A 22613-nucleotide genomic window follows, 5' to 3' on the forward strand; every position below is an offset into this window, starting at 1 on the left:
CTTTATGGGGGGGTTGGTGGAAAGGTATATTTGGAGATCTATGGGACGCTTAAGTGGCCAGTCACCAAGTCCTGTTTCCACAGCTGTCAAAAAAACAACACACACACACCCTTGGATTGGCATCTGGAATCAGATGACACACTTCAAGGGTCAAAATGCCTCCAATCACCACAAGCTGCAGATCCTTACCCTATGTCATCATATGTGTGGAGAGAGAGAGAGCAGTCTGTAGAAAGTGTCCTGTGCAAGTTTTATCTCAGCTTGGCAGGTGCAAAACCCCTTGGGAGATTTCACTAGTCTTGCCAAAATTCATTTGCCTTTTCTTGAAATCCCTCAGATGTTTCATCTGAGGAAGAACCAAAAATTTTGCTTCAGATTTTATTTGAAGCTAAACCTTCAGGGATGTACAGAAGTCCCTTTAGAAACTTCACAAGCCTCAACAAAATTCCGCAGCTAAAGTTTCGCTTTCAGTAAAAAGTTCACTTTCATCTTTCCTGCTTTATCTTATACTTGCTGGGGACAACGTAAGCCCTCAAAGGGGACCGTAGTCCCAAGATGCAAGTAAAAAACACACATTATGGGCATCATTGTTCATGCATGTGATTTTAAAATATGACTTGGTTCTTATCAAATTCAATGGATTTTTCCTGTGCTCATTTGAAAACAAGATTTACAAACTGAAGAGATAGCCCCTGTCTGCAAGAGCTCTTCCCTCAGATCTTTTGACTAAACTTGTGCTGAATCCCAGGTTCCAAACAATCCCATTTACTTATGCTGGTTTAGGGACTCCTAGACAACCACTTTTGTGGATTGTGGAACAGAAAGCAGCTTTCTTGTCTCCCAGCAAGGATCTTAAATATCTTGAAATGCAAAGCTGAAGGGGCCCTCTGTGCCGTAAGAAATAAGGCGTCTAGGACATCACCTGGTGCCAGCACAAATGCTTGGCATTTGCAGCAGTGTAAACAAGACATGAGGAGATGCCACAGTACAGAAAAATGCTAATAAGGAAACAGTCCAGTGAGGTTGGTGGCAGCTATTTGCTGCTTAGTGATAAGGGGGCTGCCTTGTGCCCAACAAAACTCCCTTTGACGATATATATTTGCCACTTTTGCATATGAGTGGATGTCAGAAAGATACACTTCTGGCTCTGCATCCTTTGTATATTTTTAAATAAAGGTGGGGTGTGGGGTGGAGTGGAGTGGAAAATAGAATATGTTCTATGGTTATTCTAGATTCCTTTTCCAATTCAATCACCAGGAAAGCTGGGGCAGGGCTGAATAACAGCAGGTGGCTGATGTGCTTACCTTGAAAAATTCCATGGTTCATTTCATTTCCTCACTATGGAAAGTAAAGTCTTTTAGGAGCAGGACGGTCAGAAATTGGAGATGGGAGCATAAGGGGAACGGGGTGTTGGGTGGAAGAAAAGGCATAAGTCAGTCTGAATCAGCAGAAGGTGTAATATAAGTAGGCTAGGTTGCTCAAACCTACTTAATTTTTTGTTTATATTATTAGTGAAAAGGGAGGGATTAAGTACCAAACACCGTCAGTTTGGAACAAGGTTGCTTTCTTTTTGTATATCTGAAATCAAAACAAAAGCAAGCAGTTCACAGAGTACTGAAGCCTCACCTAGCATGGATTCAAATGGGGAAGTGATGTGTGGAAACCCCATTAGAGGAATACTTCCAAGATTTATGTTAAGCTGATTGTAACTTCAGGTGTTCTGCTGCTGAACATGGTCAGGAAATAGACTTCCTGCTCCTCTGCACAATGTCATTTTGCAAACCCACATTCCCACACTACCGTTCCCTGCACTCCACGTCTCTCTCTGAGGAACCTGAACATCTCTCAGGAGACGGAAATGCAAAGGCTGCGTTCCTGCCTTGATATTGTTGCAGAGGGACAGGAAGCATGAGGAAGCAGGCGCTCTCTGGGAACCAAACCTTTAAAGCCACCTTAAATGCAGAAAGACCCAAGAGGAAAGCTTTTAAACTTCCTCTATTTGCTCACCTCTCACCACGACAAGCAGCCTGACATTGCTTGTTGCCTCTTCAGCTGTCCAGCCATCGCAAGGCAAACCTGAGAATGTTCCATTAAAAGGGGTTGGAAGCAACTTACTAGTCATTAAGCCTGTGTGTGCAAAATGAAGATTGTCTTGGAAATGAGGAATGAGAGCACTAAACAGAAACCTAAAAGAAAAAGAAACACTAGCAGATATCCCCCAAAAGCAAAATTATCCAAACTTTCTAATTTGCATACTTTTCATAACAAAGAATAATTTAGCTTTGGGGGTGGGAAAGTTTTTAAAGTGTAGAGAGAATATAGGCTGTTTTAGGCTGTGAGACTTTATTCACATTTTGAATATTAGGCTGTTTTAGGCTGTGAGACTTTATTCACATTTTGAGCCTTTCTCAAAGGCTCTTTATATGGTACTGTGGAAGATAAAGTGATAAATATTTGTAATCCAAATTGGCATTTTGGCCAACATGGTTTGTACCACATTAGAAAGTTGATATGATACAAGAACCTCATGTGGGGGGGGGGGGGAGGGGGGAGAACTCAGAACTATGTTCAGATTTTATGTGAAGGAAAACAAAGCAACCTTCCTATTAGCTTCCCTTCTTCCTTCCTGAAAGAAAAACAGAACCAAGAAAGAAGAAGTAATTAATCTGTAGAATAATCTGAGGGCAGCCTTGTGATTTCAGCACACACATGAACTCATCATAACAGAGAGACCCATGTGGAGATGCTGCATTGAAAACAGAAACAGAAACCCCCGTCCCTGCAGAAATATCAGAAGGATTTAAATTAGAGCAGGCAGTAATAAAAGGCATATTACTATATTTGTACCGGAAGAGTCCCAGGCCAGCCTGCAGAATCTGACAGCTTCCAGCAGAGTTTTACACCGGGGGGAGGGGAATTACTTGTGTGTGTAGCAAAGGGGTGTGTTAGACGGCTGCACCAGGCTGCTGTTGGACATCAAGACTTCTTCCTTCATCAAATTAATGGGGACCAATGGCAGAGCTGACACTGCGGGCATAAATCACAGGAAAGAGCAACGAGGAATGAGTACAAGGCTTTTCTTTCTATTTAGTAATTTATCAAGGGAAGTGGCACATTAATAAACAGATCTCCCTTGAGGTGTGGGAGTAACAGAGACAAATATGACTGTCAAACCCAGTCTGCTTCCTCCTCTTAGCAAGATAGGCGAGTGGACACAGAGAAAACTCTCTCTCTCTCTCTCTCTCTCTCTCTCTCTCTCTCTCTCTCTGTGTGTGTGTGTGTGTGTGTGTGTGTGTGTGTGTGTGTAGTTATAATCAAAATCAGGCCTCTTTGGTGCAAGACGCTTCACAGTGCCTCATTAGCTCATAACCACTGTTACCCAAGGGCACATTCACACCAAAGCTTTGAAGGGGGGGGGGGCAGATATACACTGGAAGCTCTCCAACCTCTGCAGCTTCCTGAGATGCTTGTACTGTACTGCTGTGGCCCACAGAACCATGCCACAGATGGAAGTGATTGCTGGATTTGCTACAATGGTATTAGCAGCCTACACTGATCAAATTTGTTAGCATGGGAAATCAAGGGGGAAATGAATGCCTAGTTTTTAAAAGGAGATAGCTGCTTTAGTACTGTTGGTTCAAGGGAAAAAATGGGTATAGATATTTGGAAGTTCCTTCCAAAGTTTCCCATTTGCCCTAGCATAGAAAAAGGCCACACTTTTGGTAAGTTAAAAATGGTTTACTTACCAACTTTTCATGTGCTTTTCTGTACAATAGTAAGAATGCACAGGCAGTGGTGAAAGTTCCTAAATTATTGGTATAGAAGCACAATAATGAATTGTGAGAGCCATGTGGCTAAGCTGGAGCAACCAGCTTAGCTTCCTCACATGCTGAGTTTATCAGGCGGACTGGAGACTTGATTACTCATTTCCTGCCAAGGTAAGGGGAAGTGACCTTGCTAAGCCTGGCAGGACAACTTACTCTATGGTATTAACCTATCCATGCATTAATTAGACTTAAGCATGTAGATTATATGAGGCTGGCTATTCTACAAGCCCTTCCATGGCCGATTAGGTGAACTCAGCCATACTCCATGTTTCTTCCATGCTGCCGTTTACCAATCAGTCCCATGTAAATAGCACCCCCATTGACACAAGTAATAATCAAATCAAATGTTCTGATGCCCTGTAGGGCATTTCTAATAAATCATGATTTGTTACTGCCTTAAATCAGCCAGAGTGTATAATTGTAAATCCAGTGTTTTGAATTTTTATCATACTTATGTATATATACATAAGTGTATTAGGTTCAAATGTTTGAGGGTGTCTGAGCAGTGGGTAACCTGTGAGCCTCCTTTGTGGACTGATTTCTGTCTAAGAGGGCCCCTTTTTTAATTGCAGAGGTGATGAAAGAGTCTGATCGACAGCTCTGCCAAATGAATGTCTCTATTCTGTAAAAGTGGTATAATCTTTCTTCTTTAATAACAAGTATTATATCCTTTCCCCCCCCCCTTCCCCACAACATGAAATTTCCCCTACTTGAAGGGAATCCCTTCCTGAGGATCAAAATGCAGTCCAGCAAAATGGATGACCAGTCTAGCTAGACATGAACATTTTCTTTAATAAGCAAAGCAAACACCCCAACTATTAATTAAATACCAAACGCTTACTGCATGGAGTGAACAGAGAAAGACGGGCCCAAAACGAAGGGTTTTACACTACCTGCCTCCTATGACTTTGCTTATTTTCAAAACAGGAAAATTCTTTGAAGAGCGTTAAACAGCCCCTTTGAGAACGGTAGATTTGCACATACCTGCCAGAAAGCAAAGAGTCTGGCCTGCTGCACAAATAGCCCCTGACTGCTACCAGCCTTGATGCTTTTTTAAATCTTGGGTTTGCCCCTAACAATCAGGCGTCTGACCCTACGAAGCTGGTTTCCTTCAGCACCTGGGCTGCTTGGTTCCTCTAGCATACTCCCATGCCACTTAGATTGCCAGTTCAGCTTCACTATGGAGGAAGAAGCAGTTGCTAGAGAGGAAGGCATGCCCTCTCCCTCATGCACACGCAGACACAACCTAGTCCAGATTCAGTGTGTATGTTGACTAGAGTCCATTGAGTTCAGTGGGTCTGTTCTGAGTATGACTCAACATTGGATATCACCCTTACAGTGTACTTCTGTGCCTATTTACTCGGACGTAACCCCCAGCACGTTCCTTGTGTGTTTCCAATTACAGCCAAAATGTTTTTAGTTTCCTTTAATTATGCTAAAATAACAACATAAAACAAACATTTCCAGCTGGATCCACAGCATTTCCCTTTTATTTCCCTTTCATATAGTGTCAAGATTCTCCAGTCCACGAGTGACTCCAAGACTAAGTCGAAAGCGAGCGCTTTCTATATCTCCGTTGTCCGATGCCAGCATTGATCTTCAGACAATGATCCGGACCTCGCCAAATTCATTGGTGGCTTATATAAATAACTCCAGGAGTAGTTCTGCAGCAAGTGGCTCTTATGGGCATTTATCAGCGGGGGCAATAAGGTAAGGGAGGAGAGCAGCTCATGCTGAAACCTTCAGTTCGGGGGGGGGGGGGGGGGCGGGGGCGGAATTCATTACCAGGAGTGGTAATGAAACAAGTTTGCAGCCATTGAAAGAGATGTGGGTCCCTAGTTGTACATAATGACCTAGAGTAACCCGTGACTCCCAAGATGCCTCAGCAGTATATGAACAGTTAGCTTTGGTTCACTCTGAGTTTTGGACCTGCCAATGGGTAATTCGTACTCTGGCAGTGCAGCACAGGCAACAATGAAAGGCCAGGCCTAGTGAGGCTGTCGGGTCTCATAAGAAAATAAAAGAAACTGCAAAAGAGGGGCACTTGCTCTGTATGGACCTCATGGGAAAACCAGCAAGAGGGGAATGTAATAATCTAGAGTTGAGATGCACCTTTGGAAGTCCCCCCCCCCCCAATCTTTTAAAACCACAACTCCCTCTCCCAGCTTTGTTGTGTTTTCAGAAGGCATACTCATGAAACAGCATCCCTTGAACACATCTCATAAGAGGAGAAAGAAACTAAGCAATATTGACCTTGTCCTGGTTGCTTCATTATCCGGCTGCTTTGCCCTTAACTAGCCATTTGGAGCATCCCGAATGTTCTCACTGCATGCTGCTATATTTTCTCCTTCTGATGTTCTCTCTCTCCAGCCCAGCATTCACTTTCCCTCACCCAATCAACCCAGTGACGTACCAGCAAATTTTGAATCAGCAGAGAAGCTTGAGCTCAGCATTTGGACATACGCCTCCCTTCATCCAGCCATCGCCGACGTTTCCTTCGCGGCAGCATGTGGCCGTCATCTCTGTCAATTCCACTCCGGCTCAGATCAGCAGCAACTGTGTCTCTGATTCCAACCAGGTAGGACCCACGTCTGCTTCTGGCAGGATTTTAACTGGGCTGGTTGCAGACACCTTTACAAAGGCCCACTGTGCCCATTGCAGCTAATCTGTTTCAGTTCCCCTGTCAGTTTCCCTCTAAGGATTCATTGCAAGGTTGGGTGTTCACTTTAAACACACAGAAGGCCACGGCTGTGAAACAGCAGTCTTCACATCTCTGCTCATTTGATTGCACTGATCTCTCTTAAGCCAATGTCTCCAAGACCATGACACACACACATCATGCAGCAAGAGCTATATGATCAGTGTGCTTAGCTGAAACTTGGTCTTCCACATAATTCAGATGATCAAGGAAAATTAATATAATCTGCGTATTTGCCCTATGAGATAGCATTCAGATAAGACAGGGCCCTCTCCCCCCCCTTCTTTTTTCTTACTTGTGAGAACTATTTGAAACTATGCATATTTGCACCCATTGCACAAATGACTCAAACACTATGAGCTCGGATTGCCATCTTGAGTTCCGTGAACTGGGTGGGGAAATCCACAGAGCTTAGTCTAATCAGCAATTTGTGCATGAAACAGCTGGTTCAAATGATGAGGTTTCCATGTGCACATTTATCAAATGAAGAATGTGGAAATAAACCTTGAAAATGATTGTGTGAATCTGCAGGGTGTTTTTTTAAAAAAACAAAAAAACTGGGAAGCAAATTCACTCCTCAGTAACTATCAGTAGCAGTCCACCGACAGAACAGTGATTCCTTTTTGGGAAGCGCCACAGTATACAGATGAACAAACAAGGATGGAAACACATAAGTAAACAAATAATGGCAAAAAGCACTACATTTTAATACTTTAAATATTTATTAAATGTGTTCCAACTAAGATCTCAAGTTTTAAATCACGAAGAGTGAATTTGCTTCTCAGGTTTAAAGAAACAGAAAAGAAGTTTTCCATCCCCATGTCACTTTGTCCTTCAAATGTTTATCCCCACTGTGATACACATATGAACATACATGTACCTTTTGCTAATATGGCTCGAAGTGGATTGCATTCTTCAGCATGGCCCAGTTTGCAAAACTGACATCTTTTTCAAAGGCAAAAAATGAACATTCTCTCTTAATTAATTCTTACTCTGATCTAAACTGTGTCTCCTGCTGTTTAGTTGCTGCTGCATTGTAAGTAAAAAAAAATTAAAATGCTGCTTTTCCTTTAAAACACTGATATAACCTCCCCACCTCCCCACTGCCCCTTTTTGTTTCCTCAGAGCAAGCAGAGCAGCGAGTCAGCTGTTAGCAGCACGGTCAACCCAGTCATTAATAAACGCAGCAAAGTCAAGACTGAAATGGAGACTCTACCACCAGCTTCCCCGCCCACTCAGGTAACTCCTTGGTGCAAACCTGTCTTGAACACTTGAGCTGATGGACTCCAAAATTTTACCAACAAGAACAGAACTAATTATGAAGACTCTTAAGAGAGTAACAGGGCAGCAGTTTCTAATGCTATTATTATTATTATTATTATTATTATTATTATTATTATTATTAGCTTTGGAAAGATGGAAGGCCACAACTGTGTCTTCACATCTGTGTCCATTTGGATGCTTTTCTTTTAGGGCATTAGGTAGCTTGTGCCCCAAGGACATTTCATTTGGGGAAGATTTGGTGAATTGGATTTTGCTGGTTCTAAGCTGTACCCTTACATATTATCTCTGTGGCCTGGTACATTCCCCTGAGGTCAGTTCCACATGTCTCGTCAATAATATCTGAAGTGCTTAGATCACATGGGTTCTTCCTTTGCCAGAACCACACATCAGACAAGGCTATTTTTGCCTGGGCAGTAGCAATATGCTATAAAAATGAATGGCAACCACACTGTAAGGGTAAAGGGTAAAGGGACCCCTGACCATTAGGTCCAGTCGTGGCCGACTCTGGGGTTGTGGCACTCATCTCGCTTTATTGGCTGAGGGAGCCGGCGTACAGCTTCCGGGTCATGTGGCCAGCATGACTAAGCCGCTTCTGGCGAACCAGAGCAGCACACGGAAACGCCGTTTACCTTCCTGCCAGAGCGGTACCTATTTATCTACTTGTACTTTGAGTGCTTCCGAACTGCTAGGTTGGCAGGAGCAGAGACCGAGCAACGGGAGCTCACCCCGTCGCAGGGATTCGAACTGCCGACCTTCTGACCAGCAAGTCCTAGGCTCTGTGGTTTAACCCACAGCGCTACCCACGTCCCCCACTGTAAAGATAGTAAGGTGTAAATTAGACATAAGAGGTTTCTACTGGATCATTAGGCAAAACGTTTTGCTTAACTCTGCAACATGTGGTTTGGCTTCTTTGCCTGAGCCACCTGAAGCTGATCAGACAACTTATGGTGCTATCTTATATTTATGTACTCGGGTAAAAGCCCAACTAAGTTCAATGGGACTTGCTGTCTCTGTTAAGTTTGTTAAAGTTGCAGCCTCAATAGCTTCAGCTGCACTTGCCCTCCAGTGGAAGTGAGGAAACTGTAGTCTGATTTGCCCAGACAGGTTCATCTGAAGAGAGGTCTGTGAACAGATTATTCTGCCATGCAAAGGGAGAGGGAGAGAAAATGAGAGTAAATTTGGGGGTCTCTTCCGACCAAGAAAAGAATGCTAACACTGGGGGAAAAGGGGAGGCTCAAATTTCTCTGCCACATGAAGATCAAATGGGAGCATGCACACCTAGAACAGCTCCAGCACATGACCAAATCTGCAGTTCACAATTTGTAAATTATAATGAAAAGAAAATTTAAACAAGGCTGCTGTGTTCCACTTTGAAAGATGCATGGGTTTGGGGGTGGGTGGGTTGTTGGACAAAACAGATGAGCGGGAGTGTTTGGAGGTTATAGATTGCCTACTCTTAAGTCCCAGCATGATGGGTAGGTGCTGGTTTTTCATGAGTGATTGGACTGAGACACGCTGTGGGTTCCTGGGTCATGGAATCCTCCTGCTGGCTTAGGCAGAAATGCCATATTTCAGCCAGATGCCTTTAAAAATGATGTTTGCCACTTGTAGACTGCAAAGCAAGCAGTAATGGTGTCTCAGAGCAAACATAGATTACAAGGAGATCTTGTGCGCAGCTAGGAAGCTCTCCAGCAAGGAGCTGCCCCTATTCAGGGAGGAATTGCTCACAGCAGCATCCTTTACCTCAATGACACCACATTTGACACCCACAAGAGCCCACCGGCTTCTGTGCTCTTGTCGGAGCCGCACACTTCCAAACTGTTTAATGGCTGGCAGTATCTATCTGACCGTTCTTTATCACAACTGTAAACTATTGGGAGTGCTCTGGGCACTTCATTTTCATGAAATATGAGGCGATGCTATTGTCAAGCCAACAGAAGAGTTTATGACAAATTTCTCTTTCAGCTCCAGTTCAGAAGCGGGTTTTGGCATGATGCATGGGGACAGCAACATGTGCAATCATCAGGGGGCTGGTAAAATTGATGAAGATAGCATATCTGGGAAAGATAAACATGCTGTAGTCAGCACGATTAGGGCAAAGAGGCATCTCTCCAGAGCTTTGGGTTTAGGAACACCTCAGCACACAATGGCAGGAAGCAGCACATGACGTAGAATAACCAGCCTGCTTTACTCCCAGCTTAATCAGGTCACGGATTGTGGTCTCTTACCTGGAGAGAGTGCAAAGGGGGATTTCCTGAGGTTAGGAATGGGGCAATATTAATCTAAGTGTCTTTTAGGTAATTCCGTGTATATCTCTAAATTTTGCCCTCCTAAAACCCCATACCTAAGATTTAAAATTTATTTCAATGTAAAGCCTTCTTCACTTATGGTTGTTGTTGTTGGTGTTGGTGGTGGTTTATAGCTCACCCTTCACCATAAGGTCTCAGGGTGGGTCACAGAAATGTTAAAATACCAGGTAGAAGTCAATGTGCTACAGGAATTTCTCCCTCTTCCAAATGTTCTGTCTGTGCAAGCAATGATTCCCCACCCCCTGCTCCTCCCTCTGTGTGCTGTTTTGGGGGTTCTCCACCCCCAGCCAATTTTAGGAGACAGGCAAGAGGAGGAGAGGGGGAGAAATCCCTGTTGCACAAATGGAAGTGCTTACGCCATCCTTCCATTGACAGGGTTGGTTTGGTGAATTCTGCCCACAATATTTTAAAAAATGGTTTAAGATTATGTTTCCAGCTGTACACTCACAATATTCTTTATGTACACCTATGTAATTTTCTGACCATGGCACACACCGCAAAAGCATGTTTCACACAGGTACATTTTTGGGGGAAGACGTGATTGTCTGAGGTTCCGTGTTTGAGTGCAAACTTAGCAGATTTGCCACTTTTTGACATGCGGAACGGTCCCAAGTCCCAGTTGAGTTGAGGCTGGGTGTGTTTGTGGATGGGTGTGGCACAGAGAGCAAGAGAAAGTAGGCAGGAGGGGGGGATCTGGGCTGTGAGTGAGTTGATACAGACTCTACTCTATGCAGTAAAAAACATGGAAATCATGCAAATCTCTTCTAGCCTCTATGGCAGAGGAAACAGGTGGCCATCCCGATATTGGACTCCAGCTTCCATCAGCCCTCCGATAGAGGTGGCATTGGGGAGGACTGGAAGAGAAACCAGCTTATAAAACATATCAGAAACTTAAAACAGGACAAAATCAACCGTTCAGCCAACACAGAATTAAATTCAGTACTGCAAAAGGAATAACCTGGACTTAACTGCTTAAGCACAATGCAAAAAGAAACTTAACACAGCAATAAATAAAGATCTAGGTACTGGCCATACTGGACTCCAAGGAGCCTCAACAGTGTGGCTTAAACACAGTTTAGAGGGGTAAGGGACTGGTTCCCACCAGGCTAGACAATTTGCAGCTGGATTCCTCATCTCTTCCTCCCAGGAGGCTAACAGCAGCAAAATGGAAATCTCGTGGGGGATCAATGAGGGTGAGTCCTCTTCCCCAGCTTCCCAGAGGTTCCAGCTGCTGGTGCTGTCCTTTCCTCATTTTGCTGGCAAGGCAAAAATGTTCTTATTTACCTAGGCATTTTCAATCATTTTTTTTCACCATCTGAAATACTTTTTAAAACTCTCTGCCTTAAAAGGGGGGGGGGGACTGTGCCAGTTGTTTTCTAAGCATTTATTGTTGTTTTTATTTATGCAAACTGTGTCAAAATCACCAATCAAAAAATCCTGCAAGGGTCTTGAGGTCATCAGTGAAAAGTGGTACACAAGTAAGGCCAGTTGTTTGGCTGCAGGGTAGCAGAGGTGGCTTGCGGCACAAGTCAGACACCCAGGGTGCTTTACTGCGGGGTCAGTGCTCATCATACAATGAAGGGTTTTTATTATTAATAATATTTTTTGCAGTTTCTACGGAGTGTTGTTGGCAACAAAATGCCAGCCTGCATTTCCCACCTCCCATCGGATTCAGAGTCCTTCCAGACAGGGGAAGCCTGATAAGTAAAACAGGGGGGGGGGGGACCACAACTACTGCCAGAGACCTGTCTGTAGTATCTCAGTGACCCCTTGGCACACAAAGCCCCTGTCTGGAAGCACCCCAGATTTCTATATTCAGTCACCTGGTCTGCGCGTAATGCTCAGCTCCTCACTTAGATGCCATTTCTGGGCAGGCCCTTCTGTGACTCGCCAGCAATGCTGTCGCTGTTGCCGTTGCAATGGTGCTTTTCTGTCTTCCACGAGCACCTGCTGTGTAATCTATGGGTGACTGAGGAGTTCAGGCAAAACCAGTCCATCTTACGCAGAGTGCTTTGTATCTTGCAGGAGCATCTGACGGACTTGAAAGAGGAACTTGATAAGGACGAATGCAAACAGGAGCCCGAAGTTATTTATGAGACCAACTGTCACTGGGAAAGTTGTGCGAAGGAGTATGATACTCAGGAGCAGCTTGTCCATGTAAGTGGTGTCAGGGAAGAGACACTAGTCATAAATTTCAGGGGAAGGGGGTGTCGTCCTCCCTTCCTATCATGATGCTGTGCAGCCAGAAGTCATGCAGTGAGCTACTGAAAGGGGCCGGCCAGGGCACAGCATATGTAAACCCTGCCAAATCAGGTCAAACTCCCAGAAGGACCGAGCTACTGACTAGCTTTTGATGGATTATTTTGTATTTTTCTCAGCATTCCAGCTGCTAAGACTGAGAAACCCTGGTAACGATAAACAACCTGCCTAGATAATTATAAACAACTGTTGCCTGATGTTGAGGCATTCCCAACCCTTATTGTTAACTTGGAAACACTTGTCTTGCTTTGTCTGTTCCCTACAAAATGATGCTCAGGCTGAGGAAGTACATTGGATCTTGGAGCTTTGTCAGCATAGCTTTGGCTCTCTGAGATCATGCAGGACCTGGATGATTTCTGGGCTAGAGTATTGGTTGCCCAGCTCCTACAGACTGTGGTTTCCTTCTTTGACCTGGACCACAGGGTTTAAGCCCTGGGCCCCCTGTTGTATTCATGTCAAAAATATTCTCTGTGGAAACAACAAAGTGAGATAAAACTGTCATTTTTCCTTCTCTCCATTTAGCAGAGATTTTGGGTTCGTCGGCTTTGCAAACTGACAGTTATCATCAATTTTAATAATGGGTGTAATGGTAAGAGGAATGGGGGTGGGGATAGGATGCACATCCGAAACATGACTGGCTTTTCTATTCTTTTTAAATCTGGCAAGATAAATCAGCATTAAAGCTAGTCTGCTTAGGGTGAACAGGCAGCCCTGTTCAGGGAAGTTTTTAATGTATGATATTTTAGTGTTTTTTGGTTTCTATGGAAGCCGCCCAGAGTGGCTGGGGAAATCCAGCCAGATGGGCGGGGTACAAATAATAAATTATTATTATTATTATTATTATTATTATTATTATTATTATTATTATTATCTATTCTACACACACACACACACACACCACTTAAATTCAGCTTCCCCATTCACCACCTCACTGTGGAAACAATCTATGGTCTTTTAAACCAAGGGAGGGCAATTGTTTTTCTTTGTTACTATGGTATGCATTTCTGTGTTTTTATATTGTAAGCTGCTCCATGATCCGCAGATGAAGGCTGGTGTGGAAATTTAATAAATAAAAATAGCCTGCATTTCCATTGTTGTTGCTATAGAAAATGTGAAGTCATCATGGAAAAACAGTCCATTAAGCACTTTTAGGAGGCTAGGTAATAGAAAATAAGCAGACTTGACCCCTTTTCTCCACCAGTCTGCTTGGTTTCCATTTTGGTTGCTGAGGAAGATACTTTTCTTTCTTTGTGGCTAGCATGGAAACAGTCATCCTTTGGGCTGGCAGAGAAGAGACAGAGAGAGATCAATCAGTCCACTCACAGAACTGCTTGGAATTCCATGTATTTGCCGGAATGAAGCGAGATGAGCCACTGTTCTTTAATGCCCTTTCCCAGTAATATGTATTCTGTGGGTCTTATTGATGGAAGGTTAGAACTAAGAAGAGCTCTTCTGGATCAGGCCAGTATCCTGGCAAGTGGGATGTGAGCAGAACAGCCCTCTCCCCCCGCCCCTTGTGCTCCCTGTTCTCTACCAACTGGCGTGAAGAGGCACATTGCCTGGGATATTACCAGTAATATGTAGCCTTTGATAGCCTTTTCGTCCAGCAAGAAAGTGGCGCTGTCGTCCTTCTTCTTTTTTTAACAGCCTGACTTCTTCCTCTTCTTTCCTCTCCTTCCAGCATATCAATAATGATCACATTCATGGGGAGAAGAAGGAGTTTGTCTGCCGTTGGCAAGAGTGTACGCGGGAGCAGAAGCCATTCAAAGCACAGTACATGCTGGTAGTGCATATGCGAAGGCACACTGGGGAAAAGCCACACAAGTGCACGGTAAGATACTGACACCATCAACATGCACACAGATTGATGTGTTGGACTGGTCACATCATGCCCATTTAAGCACAGAGTAGAAATCAAGACATATATACCTGCTTGGTAAAATGTATAAAGCCTATGTGTGCTGGTCTAAACCCTGCCTTCCCCATGTTTGCATACATAGCATGTAGATTCCTGCACATGCATGCCCAATATCTTACCTACAGAGGATGTGTGTGTGTAAAAAAATTGTTTATTGGATGTACACTACACTATGCCCATGCGTAGTGCAGGCTTGAGCAACACAACAAGCACTGAACTCCTGCAGACCCACATAACACAATTCAGACCACAGATTCCACAAGCAGAGAGCAAATTGAATTGTGAAAGGAGTGTGCAGCACAAACATCACCCAATGAGCAGGACTCCAAAACTGCCCTTCTCCTGTTCTGGTGGATGAGCAAGCTAGTTCTGTCTCTGATTTACTTCACCCACAAGGTATGGTGTTTCCTTGAAAGCCCCTCTGAGTAATTTAATCTAGGGATGGAGGCAATCTCCTTCTGCATTCTGGAAAGTTGCAGTCTAGCCAGGTTATCACCTCATAATCACTTGGCTACTACTCCTAACTCCCGAGTGAAGAACTCATTCCATATAGTGCCGTAATGTAAGTTAAAACCTCATCTGGTGGAGAGTTTGCTGTCCAGCTTCATTGTGTAGTGATTTCTCAATGTGTGCTTGGTCTTTAAAAGCAAACTGAGATGCGGAACCTGATTCAAACTGGACCAGAGACTAGGCTGGGGTGTAGTTTTTTAGAAACATCCTTTTTGAGAGAATTTGTGATGGGGTGAAGGAGATGCCTAACAACTTTTCAGATCTCAAATTTTGGGTACTTAGATTAAGATCAGAGCTGCCATTCATCCATATTTCTGCTCAGAGTTGTTGTGTACTGCTTCAAAATAGCTAAACTACTAGTTATCTCTATCCAGTAAGATACATTTTTCAATGCAAAGAAATGGTACCTCAATGCACATAGAATGCCAGGGCAGCTCCACAGTTAAAGTGGCAGGATCTGTTGCCACTGCTGCACTAGGGATGTACTGGTGTTTATTGCAAACACATGAAGCATAGATAAAATACTTGTGTCACTAAATTAGGGCCTTCAGGTGCACGTGCATGGCAGTTCAAAGATACAAGTGTGTTTACTATAGGAAACCCTGGTGTCTCCACAACTGTCATGCCTGCCGTGTAGAGAGTGCCTTAAGATAGCCATACAGAGTGGGCTGTGACTAAACATTCAGGCCCTCTGCTTTAAATCAGCTGCCCAGATTATGTGCAATGGGGGGTGGGGAAGCCCTTTACCCCCACAGCCTGCTCTGGAAAGATTTGCCTAGGAAATAACGTTCTTCAAGGAAGTGAAGATTGAAACCAGATGAGATGGAAAAATGCCTCCAGCTGATTAACACTCCTCTTTTGTTTTAGTTTGAGGGTTGCTCCAAAGCCTATTCTCGGCTAGAGAACTTGAAGACACACCTGAGGTCTCACACCGGTGAAAAACCTTACGTCTGTGAACATGAGGGCTGCAATAAGGCCTTTTCTAATGCTTCTGACCGAGCAAAACACCAGAACAGGACGCATTCCAATGAGGTAGGTGAAAGCCTTCAGCAAAACAGGTAAAGGTGTTTTGTTTTTATTCAAATGCTGCTAATAATATATTCTTTACACACTTGGAATTTTTTTTGTGTGTACACACACACACACACACACACACACACACACACACACACAGCAAATTACTACCATAATGATACACAGCTCTTTTAATATTTGCTGAGCTGCAAATGTAGACTATGCTAGTTTGATATTTATGAATGTCAGCCTAGAAACCACCACACCGTTGAGCAGACATCCTCCCTAGCTTTGAGCCCACAGGCTGGTTTTTGCCACATCCCAAGCCCTTCTTAATCCGAGCAGCTCCTCGTGTTTGCTGTTTTGGAATGAAGCCCCACGGAGCTAGGATCCAAGCCTAATGCAGTTCCTGCCTTGTGGACACGCAAGGCTAGAGCACAAGGCAAATGCTTTGTTAAGCCTTGCTAATGAAGATCCGTTATTAGGAGCTGGGGGAGGGCAGGAAATTGCATTTATTGTAAAGCATGTGATGGTCTACTGCAAAAGGCTAATGCCGAGGTTGAAATTTATATTACCACTAATTAAGAAAATGGCAGGAAGGTGGGGTGCTCCAAAGTTCTGAAAACAGCTGTGACCGGGCCAGGTTTAGCCTCTAGCCTCATTTGTAATGATTAATATGAATTACTATGAGTAAGTAGACTGGTATGGGTACAGGACTTTTAAAGTGACAACCTCAGCCTAGCCATCTTTGGGTGGCATCATGTTAGGGATCTCAGACTAATATGCCTCTCCATCTATTTTTAATCTCCTCTGCAAACGCAAGAGTTTCCTTTCGTACAAATATGGCAATGTGCTTGTTTCATTGCACAGGAGGGCTTGGAGGCAAGGTAGAGGAAGGATGGTTTAGAGAAAGAAAAGGGTTACAATGGTACTGGTAAGAAACGTGGCATACACTGTGCCAGTATGAGGAGGGGGAACTGAGGTCTGTCTTTATTTTGAAAAATTAAGGTTGCAAAGTGATATGGCCATTTCAGAAACAGAACATATAATTTGCTTCATTAAGTAGTGCTGCATTTGTATGGAATGGATTTGTTCCAGGCATGGCAAAAAATGTTGTTTGAAGTTTCTACCCAAATAATTTGTATTGGTTTTCATGTAAATACAAGAAGTTTGAATGGGTGGAAGGGGAATTAGAGACGCTGCAGGTTAGAAGTCAAGGGTAGGCAGTGGGGAGCTCTGTGTGAGCACGTTTTGTATTTGTCAAACCAGCACACACACACACCCCAAAACCCATTGTGTATTACTTCTGGTCAGCATCTACTTTTGCAATGTTGTGGGGAACCTCCAGGCTGCAAACCCAATGCTGTCCTCTCTGCCTCTCTATTGGGGCCCCAGAATTCTCTCTAGGGCACTGCCCCCTTCCCCATGCCTCCTCTCTCCATCCCTACCTCTCAGCCACCCTCCTCCATGCACTCTTTGAATGTGGCCTTGAGATGCAATAATGCCTCTTACTTGTCTGGATGGAGAGAAATCTGCATTGCAGGGCATGTAGAAATCTCTGGGTTTTCCATAAATGGAACGCAACCTACTATACAAAAGTCACATCCATTGCTCATCATTGCCTTTTGGCTCTGGAGCCCATGAAGGAATGCAGCCCTCAGATTCCCCACTCGGGTTTACAAGATGGCCACACTGATGAAGAAACAGGGTGGCTGGCCAGAGCGTCATCTGTTCTCCACAAAAGAGTGCCAGGTAAAATTCTTCCTCTTGACAATTGGCTGGACAGCAACTGTTACTCATCAGGGGAACTTCGATACTCAGTTCCCAAAAAGACCAGATGTAATGGTCAGAACTAACTCTGGAGGACTCTGCAGAGGGGAAAGTTCAGGAACTTTCTGGAAGGAGTGGGGGTGAATTGTTTTTGGCAGAATTCCCAAGGTTGGCCCTAATGATGTGGTGTATGAGTGACTAATGAAGTCCTTTATTTCTTGCTTCCGATGCAAACCATTCTTCAGGCTTCAATCTGTTACCCTCCACTGATCTTCCCCTCCACTGTTCAAGCCAAACTGTGCAGCAGCCCACCTAACGTAGGAGGAGATAATAGCGCACATGAATTATTCTGGGTAAAAAAACATAGGAAGCTGCCTTATACAGAATCAGACCACTCACCCATCTCAGTATTGTCTGCACTGACTGGCAGCAGCTGTCCAGGATTTCAGGCAGAGGACATACCCAGTCCTACCTGGAGATGGTGAGGATTTAACCTGGGGCCTTCTGAATGAAAAGCACAATGCTCTGCATCTACCAGGCAAAGAGATACATAGGAAAAAGTAAATGCTCACTTCTTGCTAAAAGTGGAAGAATGTATACCTGCTTATTCTTTGGATGGACCGCTTCCAAGGTCCCAGTGGAAAAGTACTTTAAGCAGCTAGTTAGCCTGAAATGGCATTTTAAAATATGAATTCAGCCCTTCAGAAACAGTATCTCAGGGGCTATCCTGCTCTAACCGCATTTGTGCAAACGCACTCTGGATTTGGGAATGGATAAATTGCTGGCAGGGAGGTGAGGGGCAGGATACCTTCCTGTTTTCTTACTTCTCTTTCCAGCTGTGCAGTCCTTAACTTTGTTTGTGTTGTGGTTATCGGTGACTCATAGCTCCAATAGTTACAGCATTATCCTCTTCAAAAGCACTGCACGTCTGTGGATTCCACCGTGCAGCAGTAACGGCTTACCCGCCTGACAGGTGATGGAGATGTAAGGGAGATCTGATGGCTTGTAAATCCAGTCTGGCTTGTCTCTCTGGCTCTCTGTAAAATAGGGTGCCTCTTTCCCTCCTGCTGGCCTCCCAGGCTACCATATTTCAGCAGAAAGGTTTCCTTGAAGAGATTCCCTGTGCATCTCAGCCATATCCCATGCTAATCCTTGTTAACATTCCTGCGGCAACTGGAACAAATGCAAATCAAGCAAAATACTATTAGGCAAGGCGTTAGAATATTTTGGGTTGGCACCCCAGGACAATTTCATCTATCCATCTGTACACACACACACACACACACACACACACACACACACCCTTCCTTACCAGCAGCCCAGGACATATCAGTCCTAAGCAACTCAGAGAAAGACACTACATCTGGGGTATGAGAAAAGTTTTTCAGCACAACTGCATTTCAGTTGATTTTTTTCAATGGTTTTTTTTTTCAGACCCAGACTAAGTAATGTTAAAACTAGCCCCAGTGAGATTAATGGAACTTAAGTTGGTCACTCACAACCGAGTTCATTATTGATTTTGGTGACCTGCTTTAACCATGACTAAGCCCAAACCAATGAAACTAGTCTGTCAGAGGGAGATCTGCACACAGCAGTCACAGAATCTGCTGTATGTTGGATCAGTGCTTGCAAAAATCACTGCCTATTGAGAAACAGCACATTCAAGCCGCTCCCATGTCCGCTCCAAATTCACACCAACGTTGTCATTCAAGCAAAATTGTCATTGAACTGTGTCTCGTATATTTCTGTCTGCTTCAGGTGTCTAACTTTAGATGTGTTCCCATTGGCAGAAACCCTACGTCTGTAAAATTCCAGGCTGCACAAAGAGATACACAGACCCCAGTTCCCTCAGGAAACATGTGAAGACTGTGCACGGGCCAGAGGCCCATGTCACCAAGAAACAACGCAATGATGTTCACCTGAGACCGCCTGCACTGAAGGAAAACAGCGACAATGAAGCAAGTGCCAAGCAGAGCGGAAAGGCTTCAGACGAGCGGGCTGAGGCAAACAGCACCACCAGAGGCATGGAGGACTGCTTACAAGTCAAAACAATAAAGACGGAGAACTCTGTGGTAAGAGATGCACTTGCTTTGAATTGCTGGTGATGTCATTTAATGTGCCAAGTGGCAAATGAAGTTGCCCACTTTCCCCTACCACCACCTTTTCAAATCTCCCAGCTCAGATTTCACTAAGGCCCACCTACGATCCTATGCATATTTTCTTCTCTATGTGAAATATTCCAAAGGGTTGCAGCAATGTTGCATTAACTGCTGTAAGCATTTAGAAAAGCATTCTCTCACACTCTCTCTCCAGCTGGGTTTTAACTTTTGACAACAGAATTCATTCAAGATTTGCCTACATGTCCTTTTTCCATAAATCAGAGCTTGCTCTTAATAGACGGCACTCTCAATACCTTGCATTCAAGCAAAATATACCGTACCCAAAACATCCTTGTGATATGACCTCTTGCACTCTGTAAAGTACTGTGCACACTGATGATGCAATAGAAATTAGCCATGTCTATGTATTGTATTTTAAGAGGCCAAACGTTCATTTACCTGTGTCGTGGATGTTGCTAATCTGCCATTATTTTTTGGTTCTCTCCATTGCTCCATCCGTACCCTTGGCCCTTTCCTTTTGTGCTGTCTGTGTTCTAACAACCTGTTCTTTCTCCTCTCTTAACTTTCTCTACTCTACTTCACAAGGACAGTCGGTACTAAGGTGAGCAAACACACTGTCTTTGTCATAGTCTCTGTACAAAAGACATAAAATGTGCATATCTGTCCAGGTGCCAAAGTAGAATGTGTGGGTGAAATAGCCATGGTCCATATTTCTTTCTACTTCATCCTTTCCATATTGGCATTTCACTAATTACTCCTTTTTATGGCTTACTTTCAATTGAGGGGGCAGGGTTAGGATAAAGCACAGGCTGGAGCCAAATTTATCCAGGCACAAGGCAAAGCTGATCCGTTTAATATTCCAAGCAGTGGCAGCAATTATTAAATAAGACTTGTGTCGCACCATTAGCCTGTGTTGCAAACATAGCTGTTCTAGTGTACTCTGTGGCATTACAAGTCATAGATTTCATGCATGATGACAGTCCTATGCTGTTGTGCCTGTTTGAGTTTACTTTGCTACAGATGGCATTGCCAACATCTCCTGGGTAGCATCCCACCACTTCTCTAGTAAATGTGGGGCTCTATGGAGCCCTGTGACCTTCTCTTTTCACAGCAAATCTATTGTTCTTAGGTGGGCAATGGAAAGAACTGTCCACCCACTCACTCTGCTGTATTCTGTAGAACTGAGATGTTGTGAAAAAGAAGGAAACCTTTAAACCAAGTGTCATCTGGCATTCCAGCTCTGCAGCCATCTAGGATCAGCAATCGTAAATCATCATTCCATAGCCTGGACAGCAAAGAGCCTTTCCTTTGAGCCAGCAGAAAACATTTAACCTTTATTGCAAATAAATTACTTAATGTGAAATATACCTCCTAATAAAAAAAACATTTACCAAACCTAAGCCTGCAAATCATGCCCTTATCTGTCTATAAAGACTGTCGGACAAGCATGTAAGGGTCCTTTGAACCACGAGTCGTACACTGTGCCTGAAGCTTTTTGGGCTTGATTCTGCTGCAGACAAACAGGCACACTGTAGAGTTTGTGGAGCGGGGAAGATCTTCTAATGTTCCAGGTTTATCTCAGAAAAGCATCAAGAGCTTAAGTTTCTTGAATGAGCACATAAAGTTCTTCCAAGTTAACAGAAAAGAAAATCCACCCTCAGGGCTTTTAGCTCCCTGATGTTTACATACCCGTGCTTGAAAAAGGCATAAAAATTAGCTTAATCACTTATCTTATGGAAAACCTGTGTCCACACTACAGTGCCATCACACTTGTGGGCAATAATGAACACATTGGCTTTATCACCTAATGAGGATTTGTTTACACAGAAAACAGACCTGGCTTAGTTAAGTTTGATTGAAGCCTGGGGCTGGGGTGACTGCTTGGTATGGCTTTTAATTCTTTTAATGTACAAAATTCCAGTGATGCAAGATAGACACTAAAAAGTTCTACAACTGTTTCAAAACTGATGATTGCTAAGTTAAACATTACCATGAGCATCCCGTTTTGTAGTACTAGTTGTATAAATAAATACAGTACAAAAGATACTGGAATGAATAATACACATTTTAAGTATATGCCAATCCACAAAGCCCTTTGTATAGGCCAAGTGGTGAAAACAGGTTACCCAGCTAAAAGAACCAGTCCCAATCCCTTCAGTCATGGGGAGCCTGAGCAACAACAAAAATAAAACAAATTTTCACAATGAAATTATGCTCTTTAAAAAATAAAATAAATGCAGGATTAAGTTGTACAAGTTTGCCTTTTAAAAGGTTTGTTTTCATAAATCCCCCCAAGTGCCTCTTATTTTTAAGTACTTTTTGATGCTGTTCATTTCAACACTATTTTTCTTATTCGTATTTGAGTAATTTTGTCTCACTGGAGGGAGACTGGAATATTACATTATGGAAGTTATGAAGGCCTTTTATCTTTCTTCCTGTAATATTGATTCATTATTACAGTAGTACCTCGCGTTACATACACTTCAGGTTACATACACTTCAGGTTACAGACTCCGCTAACCCAGAAATAGTATCTCGGGTTAAGAACTTTGCTTCAGGATGAGAACAGAAATCGTGCTCTGGTGGCGCAGTGGCAGTGGGAAGCCCTATTAGCTAAAGTGGTGCTTCAGGTTAAGAACAGTTTCAGGTTAAGAACGGACCTCCAGAACGAATTAAGTACTTAACCCAAGGTACCACTGTATTATCATTATCATCAGAAGCTGCTTTGGATGAGTTCTGCCCCCAAAAAGCACCATATAAATATTTTAAAATAAATATTTCTTCCCTTTGCTGTGATCTAATCCAATAGGTTTAGATCTTGTGGTTTTTGCCAGCAACATTGCAAGATCACATCTGATGCAATGATGTCATGGACACCTCTAAACAAAACCATGCTGGTCACCA

General features: G+C 43.5%; 1 protein-coding gene across 4 annotated transcripts in view; it reads left to right on the forward strand.

The window, feature by feature from the left end:
- The window catches only part of GLI2 (GLI family zinc finger 2), a 192844-nt gene that overhangs the window by 163580 nt on the left and 6651 nt on the right, over nt 1-22613 (forward strand). For all 4 annotated transcript variants that reach the window (XM_028742935.2, XM_077934687.1, XM_028742951.2 and 1 more), the window contains 7 exons: nt 5336-5537; nt 6198-6405; nt 7651-7764; nt 12144-12275; nt 14059-14208; nt 15673-15837; nt 19380-19661. In XM_028742935.2, the coding sequence (XP_028598768.2) occupies nt 5336-5537; nt 6198-6405; nt 7651-7764; nt 12144-12275; nt 14059-14208; nt 15673-15837; nt 19380-19661 (1253 nt within the window). The remainder of the gene's footprint in view (nt 1-5335; nt 5538-6197; nt 6406-7650; nt 7765-12143; nt 12276-14058; nt 14209-15672; nt 15838-19379; nt 19662-22613) is intronic.

The sequence above is a fragment of the Podarcis muralis genome, chromosome 1 (genome assembly GCF_964188315.1).
Source record: "Podarcis muralis chromosome 1, rPodMur119.hap1.1, whole genome shotgun sequence".
Taxonomy (NCBI): domain Eukaryota; kingdom Metazoa; phylum Chordata; class Lepidosauria; order Squamata; family Lacertidae; genus Podarcis; species Podarcis muralis.